The sequence below is a fragment of the Nicotiana sylvestris genome, chromosome 6 (genome assembly GCF_000393655.2).
Source record: "Nicotiana sylvestris chromosome 6, ASM39365v2, whole genome shotgun sequence".
NCBI classification, from domain to species: Eukaryota; Viridiplantae; Streptophyta; class Magnoliopsida; order Solanales; family Solanaceae; genus Nicotiana; species Nicotiana sylvestris.
Window position 1 is genome coordinate 90786230 of NC_091062.1, and position 17179 is coordinate 90803408.

Sequence of the window (17179 nt, forward strand, 5' to 3'; positions counted from 1 at the left end):
CAAGCTTCAGGATTAATGGCAAATCAGAACAAGAGCAGCATATATTTTGGAGGTGTTTCAAGTGCAGTACAATATGAGATTACTCAAATAATAGGGTTCAACATATGTGAACTTCCTTTTCGATACTTAGGTGTCCCATTAAGTACAAAAAGACTATCAGTAAGCCAATGCCAAGCATTGATAGACAAAATGCTAGGGAGAATTAAACAGTGGACAATGAAGTTTCTGAGATATGCAGGAAGACTACAATTGATCAAAAGTGTACTTATTGCTATACAGTCTTTCCGGTCACAGATTTTCCCCTTGCCAAAGAAGATCATTCAACAAGTTAAAGCCATTTGTAGGAAATTCCTATGGACTGGTGATACTAGTTCGAGCAAGAAGGCTTTAGTGGCATGGAACAAGCTGTGCAAGACTAAAACTAAGGGAGGACTGAATGTCACAGACCTCAATACATGGAATAGGGCAGCTCTGCTGAAACATCTGTGGAACTTGGGCAAGAAAAAGGATAAATTATGGATCAAGTGGGTTCATGCATACTATATAAAAGGAAGGGAACCATGGGAAGTTGATGCAAAACAAGCTTCTTGGATTGTAAGGAAGATACTACAAGCTGGGAAATACTTGACTGAAGCAAGTTTGGACACAGGAAGGGTAATGCAAACTAATTCATTTTCCATTAGAGGAATGTATAAGCAACTAAGAGGGGAATTTCTAAAGGTGAGCTGGAGTCGATATCTGTGCAATAACAGAAGCTGTCCAAAATGGAAATTTATTATGTATCTGGCAGTGCAGGGGAGTTTATACAAAAGATAGACTGATAAGATGGGGAATGCAAGTAAGTCCAGAATGTCCAGTGTGTGAGCATGAGATGGAAAGTCACAACCATATCTTCTTTACTTGCTCTTTCACAGAAGATGTTTGGAGAAGATTACTAAAATGGATGGATATCAGTCAAGAACCAAAAGGATGGGATGAGGATATCAAATGGGTAATAAAGCAGGTGAGAGGCAATGGATCCAAAACCATGTTGACAGGCTGGGTATGACTGTAGCAGTGTATCACATATGGATGGAAAGAAATAGAAGGATCTTTCAGAAGATTAAGAGAAACAATGAAGATATTCCTAGACAAATAGTTAAGGACATTCATTGTATAGGTCATAGTCATAGTAGATTGAGGAATAGTCTGCAAAAGCTCAACTATTATTCTTAGAGTAGGCATTGAGGAAGAGATGTTACTAAGTTTGGGGATGCATGTCCAAACTTAGGAGATATACTTGTGTATATTTACGTGGAAATAAAGTTTAATTACCAAAAAAAAATAATTCCTAGAATCTCTCTAAATATAGGCATTCACCATAAATAAACTTCTATTTATAACAGTATTGTAGTTTAAGAAAGAAAGAAAGATTTTTAAAACTTGTGATCTAACATATAAAAGGTAAAGTAGTAAGTTTAAAGTTAAATTGTTTCTAAATAAGTAAATATAATATTTTTTTGGTCAGTCAAAAAAAAAACACATAAAATTGAGATAGAGTAGTATTTCTTACTAATTTTTTTTTATAATTCTCATTAAATATAAATATATACTATTAAAAAAGGTATTTTGACGTTTCTAAGCTTTTAGTTTAAGACATATCACTTTATAATTTTTTTTTTTGCTGAAGTATCACTTTATAATGATACAATAACTATACGCATACACAAATGGAAAGAGTTTTTGGCCAATATTGTCCCTTATCTTTGAGGGTATGTCTATTTTAGTCCCTTAAGTATAACACTGAGCATATTTAGTCCTTTAATTATGCTAAAGTGGAGCACGTTTAGTCTCACTAACAGAATATGTTCAAAAACTAACGGTGGTAACCAACTCTGATTCATGAAGCAAATCTTCTGCTCTGAAGCAAAACGTTTCCTCTCCTTATATTGGATAACACAAAGTACCACTTTAATTTCTCATTTTTAGATAATGTCTTCTAAAATTTTGACCTTGAAAATATCCCCTTTTGTTCCAGTTTTCAATGAGAAAATGATATTGTATAGCCGCTGTAAAAATAATAGCAAAAAATGTATAAATTATATACATATATATATATATATATATATATATATATATATATATATATTGTATGTTAGTATACAAAATTATACAAATTTTATATACCTTTTTGGCTACCGGATGTAAATAGTTTCTGGCGCGGGCTAAAAGTGATAATACAATTTAGTTATTCGTTTGATTTAATAATATATCTTGGCAGCTCTATTTTTATTTTCAAATTTTAACTTTTCTTTTTGGAAAAATCAATTGAAATTTTTAAAAGTAAAAGTTTCAACATTAAAATCTTAAATTTATTAGCTCTGTACTATTAGTGGGTGTTGGTTTATAAAATATTTTCGATAAGTAAATTAAAAAGACGGTGAGTGCCGACACCAACCCCCTAATTAATCTTGGACAAATTCTGTCAGTGAGACTAAAGATGCTCCACTTTAGCATACTTAAGGGACTAAATATGCTTAGGATTATATTTGAGGTACCAAAATAAACCTACTCAAAAATAACGGACAATATTGACAAAAACTCCCAGATTGAAACATAATTTTCATTAAAACTCTTCAGAGTCTAACAAAAAAAGCGTTCATATGACAAGGAGGATACCAGTTTGTGAACTCGCTCAACAAATTTCAATTCAGTTTGAGGCTTTGAACTTCTTCACGACACCACTGTTCCTCAACGGCCAAATCGAGCTTTAGGTTTTATCTAAACCCTATTACTTTTGTTATAAGAGAATACGAATTGTAAATTCAGCTGCAAATTGCATTGTTTCTTCTCGAATTACATAATTATCCCTCTTTCTATTGTTCTTTGTGCATTAAAACATTGAAATGTTAATTATCATACTGCGAGTTAAAGTAGTAAATTTCATCGAGTCAATTACCAAATCTTTACATTTCAATTTCTGGCCGTCTTAAAGGTAAGATTTTGACATGGTTTGCTTTTGATTTGATGTCTTGAATTGAAGTAGCCCCACCCCCAGTATGGTTCTTTGTTAGCTTATCAGAAAACAAACTTGATTAAGTAATATCTGTAGCAAATGAATGATGGATTATTAACAAAGAGTGAAGTTAGTTTCTGTTTGGAATGAATGAACTTAGCCTGCAGTCTCATATGGCCAATACTTGTTTTTTTGGGTTGCAATAGTACTTCTGGCAGGCTGAAAGTTAATACTCTTATCCAATTGTATATCAAGCGAGCATTCAAGTTACTAAGCAAACTTTAGTGAAAGCAATGAATTAGATTTTAGATATCTTAAATATGCTGTTTTGCAGAAAAGGGTTGATTTAAAATGCTGAATATTTTGCAATGAAATGTTTCCTCTTGCAATAAATTCATGGTTATGCTCTATTATCTGCCAATCTCTTCAGGTCGTGACTAAGTTCATAAGAACGCAACTTTTGCACTGTATGTTGGGGGAGGACTACAAATGAATAGCAGACAAAGAATCCTCGGTGGAGGGGTTCAACATGTATTGGACTATCTGAGACGAATGCGCTCCGAAAATCCGGCATTCTTCTATGCTGTTCAAGATGATAACGGGTCTTCTAATGGAAACATTTTTTGGGCCGATGCAACTGCCAGGATGAACTATCACTATTTTGGGGACACTATCAAATTGGACACTTCCTATCGAGCTAATTGCTATAGTGTACCTTTTGCCACTTTCACTGGCTTAAATCATCACGCCCAGCCTGTTCTCTTTGGCTGTGCTTTTCTTTTCAGCGAGTCTGAGACCTCACTTGTCTGGCTCCTCCAAACTTGGCTTCAAGCAATGTCTGCACAGAAGCCTGTTTCCATCACAACTGACACTGATCATCTCATACAGATGGCTATTGCTCATGTTCTGCCAGAAACGCGCCACCGTCTTTGTAAATGGAGCATACTTCGAGATACCAAGGAGAAGCTGACCCATGTATGTCAAACACATCCAACCTTTGAAATTGAATTTATGAAGTGCATCAATGAAGCAGAGACACTTGAGGAGTTTGAATCTCAGTGGAAGTCACTCCTAGAAAGATATTACCTCACGGATAATGAATTCCTTCAATCAATTTATATTGCTCGCCACCACTGGGTTCCTGTTTTCATGCGAGAGACATTTTTTGGGGATTTTTTAAGTGATGAAGACAATGATGCCAAAAACACTTTCTTCGATGGGTTTGTGAATGCTTCTACCTCTATCCAGTTATTAATTAAACACTATGAAAAAGCCATTACAATCTGGCATGAAAAGGAATTTAATGCAGACCTTGATTCTAATAATACTACACCAATTCTAAAGACACCATCGCCTATGGAAAAACAAGCAGCTGATCTCTATACGAGGAAGGTGTTCATGAAATTTCAACAAGAGCTGGTTGAGACCCTTGCAAATCCTGCAACTAAAATTGATGACTCTGGAGCAATCACAACATATCATGTTGCAAAATTTGGGGAAGAGCACAAGGCGCACACGGTTAGGTTCAACACACTTGAGTTGACAGCTAACTGTAGCTGTCTAATGTTTGAATTTTCAGGTATAATTTGTAGACATGTGTTATCTGTGTTCAGAGCCAAAAATGTTCTTACGCTTCCTTCCCAATACATTTTGAAACGTTGGACAAGAAATGCCAAGACTGGTGGTGGAGGCACTATAGAGGAAAATCCTTTAGAGTTACCTAGCAATTCACAAGAGTCTTTAACTATGCGTCATAATAGTTTGCGGCAGGAGGCTATTAAATTTGTTGAAGAAGGGGCTAAATCTATTCATAGTTATAATGTCGCGATGAATGCTCTGAAAGAGGCTGCAAAAAAGGTTTCTGCTGCAAAGAAGAAAAACACCGACAAAACTCAGGTGACAAACATGGTAAATGGATGCAATCAAGGAGTGGATGAAGGAGATATTGATCAAGCAGATTCAGGTCAATCCAAGGTAAGTTTTCAATTAAAGTTCCTCACTTTCTATGATCTGAATTTTGTCCATCTAATGATGTTTCATTCCCTTTGCTATCAATTTTTTGCTATACAACGATGCCCTTTCTATGTGGATTTCTCCATTCCGTCCTATATGCCTTTCTAGAACCCATATAAGTAATATGCGCAGTAGAGAGTTCATGATGTAGCACTCATTTGGTTGACTTATTCTAGTCCAATTGGCTTTTAGTTTCCAAGTGATACTGTAATCCTCCCAAAGTTGATCCTAACTGTTACCGTGATTATAGATGAACAAGATAAATATTGATATGATTAATATCACCAGATTCATGGATTTCTTTTTAATGCTATAGCTCGTCTGATATTATATGTTCTCCTTTTCTGATCCAAGTCGAGGCTCATAGGAGTTTTCTATGCGATATACTTTATTTATTTGTACAAAACGTAAATAACATTTATTCATGGTTTTTTGAGTCATATTCGTGTTCTTGTTGTGGATTTGGTAACCTTGTTTCTATATTTAAGTATCGTCATATGCCAAAGCTAGCAGACTGATCGATCTCTCTTTTGTAGGAATTTATGGATAATACAATTCCCTTAAAAAATGATAATTACATTCTTATTCCATGAAGAAATACTTTGGTATATTGGTATCAAATGATGACTTCACCTTGATTGAAGGATGAAGTAAAGTACCTTAATTGTACCCAAGGGCGTGACTTATTGGTCAATGAAGTGGGCGTAAACCTTAGTTACTGTCACAGGGGTGATTTATGTCACTCGAATTTTGCCCGAGGTTCACCACTGCACGGCAGTCAAGCCCAGCCTTGACTTCAGCCTTCCAACACTTAGAATAATTTTAGGAACGTTTTGGACTTAAAATGATTTAGGCAGCAAGTAGAGTAAGTAAAGGCACACACAAATTTACAGGAATTTCTTCCCAACTCATATTAATATGTGAATACAAGAACACAATAAGCCAACCCTATGGCCAAGAACAAAGAACGCCCTAGTTCCCTGCCCCAAAACGATTTTCCCACCCTTAGGGATTACTTAGACGTTTTTGGCTTAACAAGTTGCCACAAGACTAAGTTCTGCCCCTATGGGACAACCTTATGCACATATTTATAGTGTAGGCTGCCCAATTACACTTGGCAGCATTTTAGACAATCAGTTGACAAGCCCCAACTGATGAGCAAACATAGGGAACATGCTAAAAACGTGTATCACTAAGCCATACAATCAGCCATGATCTAAAAACGTGCCTCCACTTAGCCCCATGATCAGACATGTTTGAATGGGGCAGTTGTAACCGCTCAACCGCCCTGCATGTGCACTGCGTGTGCTTGTTTTGGCCAGCTGCTGCACGCCCAAGGTTGCATTGCTCCCAGCCTTGTCCTTTAACACTGCTCCGCCCCAATGTTATGATCATAGCTTGCTGCATATTGACTTAGCCGCACACGCCCATTGCCACAGTTGCCCGCCTATGTCAAGTCGCCCTCAACTTGATCAAATCTGCCCACATTAATGTCATTGCTTGTCCCGCATTGCTTTGCCTTGTCTTGCCATGCCTTGGCCCCCCTTTGACATGGCTTTGCCTTGCCATTGTTATGCAAACCCGCACGTCCATGTGAAATGCGCCTTGCCTCCGTTCAAGGTGCGTTTGTCAACCCCACATAGTCCGTCATGCCGAGCTGCCCGTCATGATGTTGCCCCATTTTTTAGGTTGTGTGCCAAGGCCATCATGAAAATCCTTGTCACAACCCACACCTGCTGAGGAACTTTGTCAAGGGGCTAACAGTTACCACGGTTCAAATGATATCATAGATTAAAAAATACTAGATGATTTCTTCCTATTTGCCCAAGTCTTGGTGGGTAGAGTTACCCGGTACTTATACTGGTGGGAGCTAGCTGGTGCCCTGTGGAATAATCAAGGTGTGCACAAACTGGTCTGGACATCATGTCATTAAAAAAGAGGGAAGTAAAGTACCTTGATAGAAACATGTTATTGAGCGGACGTATGTTTTTGTTGTGATCTACAATTGGGTAAATACAAATTCCAATCCTTCGGAGTGAACGCTAAATATGAAAATACGTTTTGGCATGATTAATAATTTTCTTAAAGCATAAGCATATCTAGTCCAGTTCTCTTACTCCATAGTGCTTTTATAAGTTCTACTAATTTGTTGTCACCCTATTTGGATGTGCCAAAAAGCCTTATACATTGTTTTGGCCCAAACACCACCCTTGTTGAAAACAAAGGCCTTTTCTATTGTAACTCTTCATAAATAAATTAAAAAAAACGGACCTTCTATTGTAACTAGATTGTGTTATTAACGGGACAAAATTTTCAATAAGTAAAGCCGCCATTTTATTTTTTGAATGACAATTATTAGTTGAAAAGGGCACATCAGGGGAAGAAGAAGGAAACGAAGAAGCCCAACAAGACCCAGTTGACAAGGAAAGTGCCATGATGATTGCTGAAGAGCCAGCTTGGTATCCACTAGAAGTTCAACCCTTGGACAATATGCAAAACACTGAAGGGAGGAAACTACTCGATGGACAATTGAAGAGGTTGAGCCTTTGAATTCACACACCCAAGAGTCTAAGAAGGACCCTGACTTTGATACACCTATCTGGGTACACAAAACATCATCAAACTTGGCAAAGAATTTGGGGTTGATTTCCAAAGTTACAAAAAGGAGGCTTTATAGATTTTCATGAAGATTGATCAAAAAAGGCAAAACACATGGGTACTGCAGGAACAATGGTGACACAACTCCTAAAATCAAGGGGTCAAAAGAATTGAAGAACCTGGACATTGGGAGCAGTTTCAAAAGCAATGGTGCCAGATGCAGAGGGGGCTACCACATCAATCAAGATCAATGAAAGTCAACATTGTCTCACGGAATGTGAGGGGCTTGAACAAGGCAAGGAAGAAGAGACTGATCAACAGCTGCATTAATACTTGGAAAGCAGATGTCTATTGCTTTTGGGAGATCAAAATTGAAGGAGATATCACAAGATTGTGAAAGATTTATGGGCCAACAGATGGTGCAGATTTGCACAACTGGAGGCTACTGGTACCAGAGGATGCATTTTACTGATGTCGGACAACAGAAAACTGGGTATGGGAAGGTGAAACCACCAGCTTGGTTTCCACCTCTATCACATGTAAGTTGACTGAAAAAACATAGAACTTCTTCCGGCACTTATCCAACATTGATGCTCCTAATGACATGGCAGAGAGAGAAGAAGTTTGGTGGGATAGTGGTGCAGCCAAGGGCTTGTTTTCGGGTCTTTGGGTGGTATGTTAGGAGTTTAACACAATCAGATTCCCTTTAGAGAAAAAAAACTATATCAGAATCTCCGGAATGACTGATTTCACTGAATTCATTGAGGATATGGAGTTGGTAGATCTATAATTGCTGGGAAGTAAGTTCACTCGGAGGAAAGGAGACAATTATGATCTAAGTTTCTTAGACTCGGGTGCGAGTGTCCGATACGAGTGCGGATCTAGAGGTCAGATCCTTCATGATCTAAATCTTAAGATGCGAGGATACAGATCCAGGTGCGGATTCGGCTAAATATAATTCTAATATCTAAAAATAGAGTTATAAAAATATGTCTACGTTATGAGACATTATATGGAAAACTTACAAGGTATTCCAAGAAAGAGAAAATAATGATCAAGAGGAGAATTCGAGAAGGAGATAAAAGAAAAATGATTGACATAGAAGTTTCTATATACAAGGTATGAACAACTAATTTTTGACCACACCCGAATTTTATACTATTTTAGTGTAAATATTTCTTTTAGGTCTAATCTTGATATTTTAAACTTTTGTCTTACTCTTAATAGGTCTTATTTGAAGGAAAATATTTTTAATTAAAAAAACGACAAAAAATATTCACATTCTTTGAGTATGAGTTTTATTTCTATCTACAAGAGAAAAGAAAATTTACAAATATATATATATATATATATATATATATATATATATATATATATATTTATATTTAGTTTCTTTTAATTAAATTTTTGATAAGTAAGCTATAGAATCTTTCTTAGTATCATTTAAAGTACATGTAAATATTTATTTTTTCTTATTTATATAATATTTATGTCTAAAAGTAATTGGCTAATATTTTAATCTATATATTTTACTTTCTCTTGTCTTTATTTCAAAAAAAAAAAAAATGAGGCAAAAAGTTACTTTAATAAAAGTAACTAACCAAAAGCCAAACAAAAAAATAACAAAAAAAGGAAAAAAAAAAAAGGAGCATAAATCCCAGCAAACCCCCACAATCTGCTCCTCCCAAAGCCCCCATTTCCCCAACTTACTCACTATTTTCACTTTTACTCCTTAATAAATCTCACCACAATTGCACACACCCTCATGTCTCAACTCTTTTCTGAACCTCAATCCCACGTTCCCACCTCAATTCCTTGGCACAAGATTAGATAACTACCATTGTTCTTCTTTATAAAGGGGATGAGAACGAGATTTATGGGGGTCCGAATTTTTTGAAAAAGAGAAAAATTTTGAACAGAAGAGAACGAAAATTGAGAGAAAAGAAAGAAAGTCGCCGTTGATTTCCATTTCCTAAATTGAAGTTCTTGTCTTCTCTGTACACAACAAAAGGTTTGAAATCCATCAATGAAAGATTCTTCTTTTTAGTCTCCTTTTTCTTTAAGGCTTCTATTTTGGTTTAGTTTTATCTAAATGTTTCGTTATTTTCTCTTTTGTTTTTGTTTCTGTTTGTTTGATTGAAATTAGTTTTGCAAGTAGTTAGAGTTTGTTCTTAAGTGTTAAAGTCATGTAGGGATTAAAGTTTAGATCTTTAAGGTTTAATTGAAAAGAATATACTTTGGTTTAATACTTTACTCAGTAATAGTAGTTTGGATGACTATATATTTTATTCTTTTTTTTACCTTGCCTCAAAATTAAAAGTTAATGTTTGTTTATATCTAATTTTTCAGATTGTATAGTATTATGAATGTTTGATGGTTTATCAAAATTTCAAACTCATACGAGAGTCAATCTTGATTAGAAACAATTAACAAATAGAAAATACTATAACCAGAAATAAGGCACAAGGGGATATGGGTTTTAAAATTGGTTTCATGGATTCAATGCTAGAACTGTGATTGGAACGTTTGGTTGTCTTAAGTTGACATCGGCATGCCGTATTTTGCTTGGTACAAATAGAAAGATTACGTTAAGTTACTAAGATCCATTTTAACATTTCCTGTTTTAATGCAAATATGTTTTAGATGATATTTTTAATTAATTGGTTTGTTATGTAATTGTCTACTAGATATTTTCTTTCTTTTTTTAAAAAACTTTTCTCTTTTTTTTTTTTTTTTTTTTGCATTTTATCGACAATTGTTTTTAATAAATCTCTAAGATATAATAGTAAGAACTTATTGCGTCGTAAATAATTCAAAGTAACTTGTTAATAGTTCTAGCAACTAAAGCCATACATTTCTTCCACAATTCCATATCCATAAATCATAGCCTCACAATGATCTCAAACTTAGGAAAGAAACGAATCATGAATACGCTAGAAAATTTTTAGACACACTTTAAACATTAGCCCATGTATTCATACCCGAACCTTGGATTGATATGCCTAAATAATAAAAGAATCATGTGTGCATTCCCGTGTCTCGATGCCTTTATATTTAAAATAATTATGTTTTAACCATGTGTACATTCCCATACCTTGGTTTAACATCCAACTTGAAAAAAGAATACCTTGTGTGGGTACCGTATCTTGGTGAACACAATTAATAAAATACAATAATATATTAAGCGGTAATAGGCAAACCATAACTAATAAAATACAAGAATATCCAACAATTGATTTAAGCCTTGCATTAGTCAATAAAAATGACCGTGCTAGAACTACGGGAATCGAGGGGTGCCTCACACCTTCCCCTTGGTCAACAGAATTCCTTACTCAGTCTTCTGTTTTCGTAAACCATAAATAAGGAGTCAAATCTTCCGTTTGATGAGGGATTCAAATAAAAAAAGGTGACTTGGAACACCAAAACTCAATTCCAAGTGGCGACTCCAAATAATAAATAATCCCTTTTCAAAACGTCACTTTAATTGGAAAAACTCTTCTAACTCAACCTCGTAAAAGGGTTGTGTGGAAAAAAGAGGTGTGATACAAGGTATTCCATTTTCTTCAATTTCAACCCAGCTTTTGTTTTGATTTCAGAAATCTTGTATTTGTCCTGAATTATTCCGTCGACTTTGGTCAAGGTACCCAAAATCGGTTGACCAAATCCGGTACGGATCCCACACCCACACTCATACCAACGTCGTGTCGACACGAGTGCGGCACTAAAAGTAAAGAATCCAAGCAACTTAGGTTATGTGTTGTAGCTAGACTAGACATGTTTCTTATTTTTGACGATCGAGATGAGGGCTTCAGGAGTATGAAATAATCAACCTTGCATAGAGTGACTTATAATCACACACCCTTGTTACTTCAGTATGGCAATTGGGAGCCTATCAAGTCCTATTTCAAAATTTGAAAATTGGTGGCGGTAGACAGAGGGTTTCAAAGAGAGAGAGAAAAGAATGGTGGGACTCTTTGAACTGTGAAGGAAGACCTGATTATACTCTGGCTTTCAACCTGAAGGCTCTGAACGGAAAGCTCAGTGAGTGGAGCAAAACTATCTCGGAAAATCTAGAAATGTAGAAACTTAACATCCTCACTCAATTAATTGAGCTAGATGAGGTTCGGGACCTCATAAATCTAAATGAAGTGAAATACTCAAAAAAGCAACATTAGAAGTGGAATTTGAGAAGGTCGCAAGAAAAGAGGAGTTTGCATGGAGACAGAGATCAAGAGCTCTTTGGTTGAAACAAGGAGATAACAATACCAATTTCTTCTATAGAATTGCCAATGCTCATAAGAGGTACAACAACATTGAGATGTTAGAAGTTGAAGGTGAATCTATTAGAAATCCCGCAGACATCAAGACATAAATCATCTCAGTCTATCAAAACTTCTATCCTGAGTCAGAAGAATGGAGGCCCATGGAAACCTCAAAGTTTGTCCTATGATCACTCCAGAAGAAAACCAGATACTACAGAATCCCTTTGAAGCCCAAGATATGGAGCAGTGTTCAAGAATGTGCTTGGGATAAAGCTCCTGGTCCTGATGGCTATACCATGGCCTTCTTTGCTCATTGTTGGGAGGTAGTCAATGTTGATGTCACTACTGCTCTACAAAATTTCTATGACAGATGCGCTTTTGAAAAAAGTTTCAATGCCACCTATGTGACTTTGATTCCTAGAAGGTGGGTGCCAAGGAATTGAAAGACTTCAGACCTATCAGCCTAATAGATAGCATCTACACAATCATCTCTAAATTGCTAAGTGAGAGACTCAAGAAAGTGGTACATAAATTGGTGGATGCTCAACATATGGCCTTTATCAAAGGGAGGCAGACAATGGATGGCATATTTATAGCAAATGAGTGTGTAGACACAAGGATCAAAAGCAAACTTCCAGGAATTCTATGTAAGCTGGACATTCCGGAGGCTTTTGATCATCTGAACTGGACTTATTTGCTTGGAATTTTGGAGAAAATGGTTTTTGGAGGCAGATGGATTACCCGGATCAAGTTCTGCATAAGCACTGTCAAATTTTCTGTCTTTATCAGTGGACCACCCATCTGGCTTTTTCTCATCTCAGAGATGACTGAGATAGGGTGATCCCCTATCCCCCTTCCTGTTTATCATTGTCCTAGAAGATCTAAATGACATGTTGACAACTGCTCAAGGTACCACCTAGATCAAGGGATTCAATTCTACATGGGCTGCCAACAATCTAGAAATCACACACCTTCAATACATTGATGACACACTAGTGTTCTATGATTGAGAACAACTGAAAATTCTGAGGGTGATATTTATCCTATTTGAAGCATATTTCTGTCCTTATCAGTGGACCACCCATCTGGCTTTTTCTCATCTCAGAGAGGACTGAGATAGGGTGATCCCCTATCCCCCTTCCTGTTTATCATTGTCCTAGAAGGTCTAAATGACATGTTGACAACTGCTCAAGGTACCACCTGGATCAAGGGATTCAATTCTACATGGGTTGCCAACAATCTAGAAATCACACACTTTCAATACATTGATGACACACTAGTGTTCTATGATTGAGATCAACTGAAAATTCTGAGGGTGATATTTATCCTATTTGAAGCTATATCTCGGTAGCATATTAATTGGAGCAAGAGTTATTTATATCAAGATTTCTGATATCCAAAACCTAGCTAACATTCTTGGAGTAAGAATTGGAGAACTACCTACCATGTATCTCGGAATGCCTTAGGGGGCAAAGAGCAAGTCAAAAAAATTTTGGAATGGTGTATTGGAAAAGTGTGAAAAGAAACCAATCAATTGAAAAAGCTAATTTCTTTCCCCGGGTAGTAGACTAGTTCTAATCAATACTGTATTGGATGCCTTCCCTACTTCCATGATGTCTCTATTTCCTATCCCTGCAAATGTGTTCAAAAGAATAGATGCATTGAGGAGGAACTTTATTTGGCAAGGCAACCGTGACAAAGACAAATTTCACCTGGTCAAATGAGACTCCATTTTTACCAACAAGAACGAAGGGGGGCTGGGCCTTTAGGAACTTAAGAATTTAGAATCACAGCCTAATGACGAAATGGCTGTGGAGATTTGCTTCAACTGAACACTCACTATGGAAAAAGGTCATTAGGGTGAACCATGGAATGGAAGGTAATTGGACAACCAACTCTACAACTAATTCTTATGGGGTCAGTCTGTGGAGATCAATTAGGAACTTGTGGCCAAAGTTCATAAACAAATCCAGATTCAAAGGTGAGCAATGGAATGAAAACTTCTTTCTAGGATGACACGTGGCTAGGCCAACGTCCTTTGAAACAGATTTTCCCATACATTTACAACCTGAACCAGCAACAAGGAGCAACTGTGGGAGAGGTATGGTCAAACCAAGGATGGAACCTTAGCTATAGAAGATTATTCAATGACTAGGTTGTCAAGCGAACAGAACTCTACAACACCTTGGATCAATTCAAAGGGACACCTCTGAAGATTATATGTTTTGGTAAAGGGATAGGCAAGTTAAATTCTGAGTTAAGTGTGTCTACAAGGAATATAACACCTCTAATAATCAGATTGGAAGTTGGCCTTGGAAACTAATTTAGAAAGTCAAAATTCCATCCAAAGTTGCTTGTTTCACGTGGCTGCTAGCCAGAAAAGCAGTCTTAACTTAGGACAATCTTATCAAGAGGGGCTTCTACCTATGCTCCAAATGCTACTTATGTGGAGAAGAGGCAGAGACAGTCAATCATCTTTTTTTGTACGGTAGGATACCAGTACAAATTTGGAGGATTTTCTTTAATTTGAAAGGAATCATGTGGGTAATGCCTTGGAAATCTTCCTATACCACCCCCTGTAGTTATGGATGGCTGTATCTGTTTTGATGCAGTTAATATATTTACAACAAATGTTACCTCAAATGTTGGTAGAGAACACAATTTTATTACTGAGGGATTGCATCGTGGTTCAACGATGATTCACATTTAGGCAATAACCTTGAGGGGTGTGTTGGAATTTCATTCAATACAAAATATGATAGGACCTTTTTTTATTCAAAGAAGACTAACACAAAACTATCAGTATAAAATTCCAGTAATGTAAGCTGCTGATTTATGGTTTCAGAATGACATCCATTGCGTACATTGAAAAAATCGATTGTAGGTAGTATACTTATGAATAAGGTTTTAGTGGCATCACTAGTACTGTAATTAACTCTTTCTCTTAAAATTTTCCGTACTCATCTACATCATCCCAGCAGGTATTGGATTTTAACCCCCTCCGTGTAGCCATTTGCTGCATTCTGGTGTGTGTCCACTGTTAAGTAAATTTTATCCTATTCCCAAGTTAGAGCTGCTCCAAAGTCAATCAAACATTTAGAATAACAAACCGGCAGAGAAAAAAATAGAGTGAGAGATGAAAATAGATATTCAAAGATGAGAGCAGGGCGGGAGAGACTGTATATTGGACCTAAATGTTAATTCTATGAAAAATGTGAGGTCGTATGAGACTGGACAAATTAGAATGATCAAGTCGGACAAAGATAGCAAGTATTACATAGAGGATAAGACGAGAGAAGGTCTGCTGGGATGGGCTGGAAATGTCCAAACTCCAACATAGACCTCCAAATGAACCAATAGTAGATATTATAATACAGACTGGTGATTGATAATACAGTTCGGAGACTGTATATTGGACCTAAATGTTAATTCTATGAAAAATGTGAGGTCGTATGAGACTGGACAAATTAGAATGATCAAGTCGGACAAAGATAGCAAGTATTACATAGAGGATAAGACGAGAGAAGGTCTGCTGAGATGGGCTGGACATGTCCAAACTCCAACATAGACCTCCAAATGAACCAATAGTAGATATTATAATACAGTACGGTGATTGAAGGTGCTAAAAAGGAACAAGGTAGGCCTAAAATCAAGGATAAGTTTTCTCAAAGACCTATAATCACTCGACATAGCTAAGAATAGAACACGATGACAGTATACGATCTATATTGGTGATACCAACTGGTTTGGATTAAGTGTTAATTGTTAGTGTGAGCTTAGGATATATCTCGTTTTATGGAGTCCATAGTTTACGGCGAATTACGTATCAATATTTGAATGAAGTGGGCCTAATGGAGCAGAACTGAGAGGATTCATATCTGCTTCCCCAATTTGGAATTGAGGTATAGTTGATTGATCGTTAGATTAAATGAATAGAATTGGCACTTTTACAGTCGCAGTTTAATTATCATTGTTGACAGGCACAGGTATAAAAAAGGTGAGAGTTCAAGTTTCATCATGCTTAAATAGGAGTGGATCTTAAAGCGAGAGGATATCTTCTGAGTAGTTTACCCCTTTTTTAATGCAAAAGTGGATGTAATGTAATGGTACCTTTTTGAGGAACTTGTATTCTCTTTTAAGGAAAGTGCATATCATTATAAGACAACCAAAATTAGTGGATGCAAAGGTGCAGTGTTTACTTTTGTTTCATTTTTGGTGTTAACAGGGCTTTGTAATTGATGCTGAAACAGTGATAGATCCAATAGAATCCCTCTAAGAATGGGAAGGGAATTCTTTTGGTATCCTGTAAATGCATTTGCCTGCACTTCCATCTCTCAAAAAGTAGTGTGTGAGAGTTAAACTGGGGAAAAGGAAGTAGTGTTTTATATATTGCAGGGGTCATGAGGTCAAGTTCTTTTTGCTAACCAATCTATACATTTTATCTTTTAACCATATAGCATTCCTTTGAATTTATTGATAGCTCTGGTCATTAAGATAGTCCAGTGATGGCGAGATTGATATTGATACATACTCCGTCAATAAAACATCAAAACATTAAAGATGATAGTCATTAGAAATTCAAGCGTCATGCTATGCATAAAAGTTGCATGTACTTCTTGAGTATTGCTTTCTTTGAGTTCATCGTTGTCCTTCTGACTTGGAGTTTTCAGTTGAAAAAATTGGTTAAATTCAATTTACTATTATTATAGTAATTTATTATTTCGTAGTCACATTGATTAAAACACATCACAGTTCCTTGTAACCTAGAAAAGAGTTGGTGAGTCTGATAGTGACAAAGTACTCGGACATATGTCAATTATTTAATAAAACCTTACTGCAAAGAGAGATTTATCCCTATTAATGATGGTAGTTTTAGTCTGCTACTGTAGTGGATTTACTCCTATTTTCTTTCTGGCAGGAAGAGAAGGAACAAAAGATTCGTGAATTGACTGCCAAGTTGGATTGCATAAATCAACGATCTGAAGTTTATCGTGCCAATCTATTAGCAGTTTTGAAAGACATGGAGGAGCAGAAATTAAAGCTATCTGTAAAAGTGCAGAATGCACGACTTAGCTTAAAAGAGTGACTTCTTTCATTTTCTCGTTTCGAATGCAGGAGAATGCTTGAAAGTTTTCTCTCACATTTTGAAGTTAGCTCTCATTTAGTCATTGATGAGAACCAAGAAGATGAAATGTATATAGCCAGAATCTAGCTAGCATTTTTTTTCCAGCAAGATTCTTGCAAGTAGGATCAGGTAGACTTTTGATTGCTATAATATAGAGGTTGAGAATAAGAAATTATCATTTTCTCT

The 17179-nt window shown here is 36.3% G+C and overlaps 1 protein-coding gene across 3 annotated transcripts; it reads left to right on the forward strand.

The window, feature by feature from the left end:
• The first annotated feature begins 2628 nt into the window (after positions 1 to 2628).
• LOC104237291 (protein FAR1-RELATED SEQUENCE 9) lies at positions 2629 to 17179 on the forward strand. Of its 3 annotated transcripts, XR_011400652.1 has the most exons (4): positions 2629 to 2753; positions 3426 to 4969; positions 7376 to 8145; positions 16787 to 16894. XR_011400652.1 is itself a non-coding variant. In XM_009791406.2 (3 exons), exons 2-3 carry the CDS (start codon positions 3485 to 3487, stop codon positions 16952 to 16954), a joined length of 1653 nt encoding a protein of 550 aa, XP_009789708.1. In that variant the 5' UTR covers positions 2629 to 2753; positions 3426 to 3484; the 3' UTR covers positions 16955 to 17179. The 3 variants fall into 3 exon arrangements, 2 of the variants coding, with proteins under 2 accessions (XP_009789708.1, XP_009789709.1); XM_009791406.2 differs by lacking the exon at positions 7376 to 8145 and having other exon boundaries at positions 16787 to 17179; XM_009791407.2 differs by lacking the exon at positions 16787 to 16894 and having other exon boundaries at positions 7368 to 7506.

Excerpts from the sequence above, each read along its gene's own strand:
- LOC104237291 (XM_009791406.2), top strand. The coding sequence starts at position 3,485 with ATGAATAGCAGACAAAGAATCCTCGGTGGAGGGGTTCAACATGTATTG. Across the intron at positions 4,970-16,786 it reads CAGATTCAGGTCAATCCAAG|GAAGAGAAGGAACAAAAGAT; the intron begins GTAAGTTTTCAA and ends TCTTTCTGGCAG.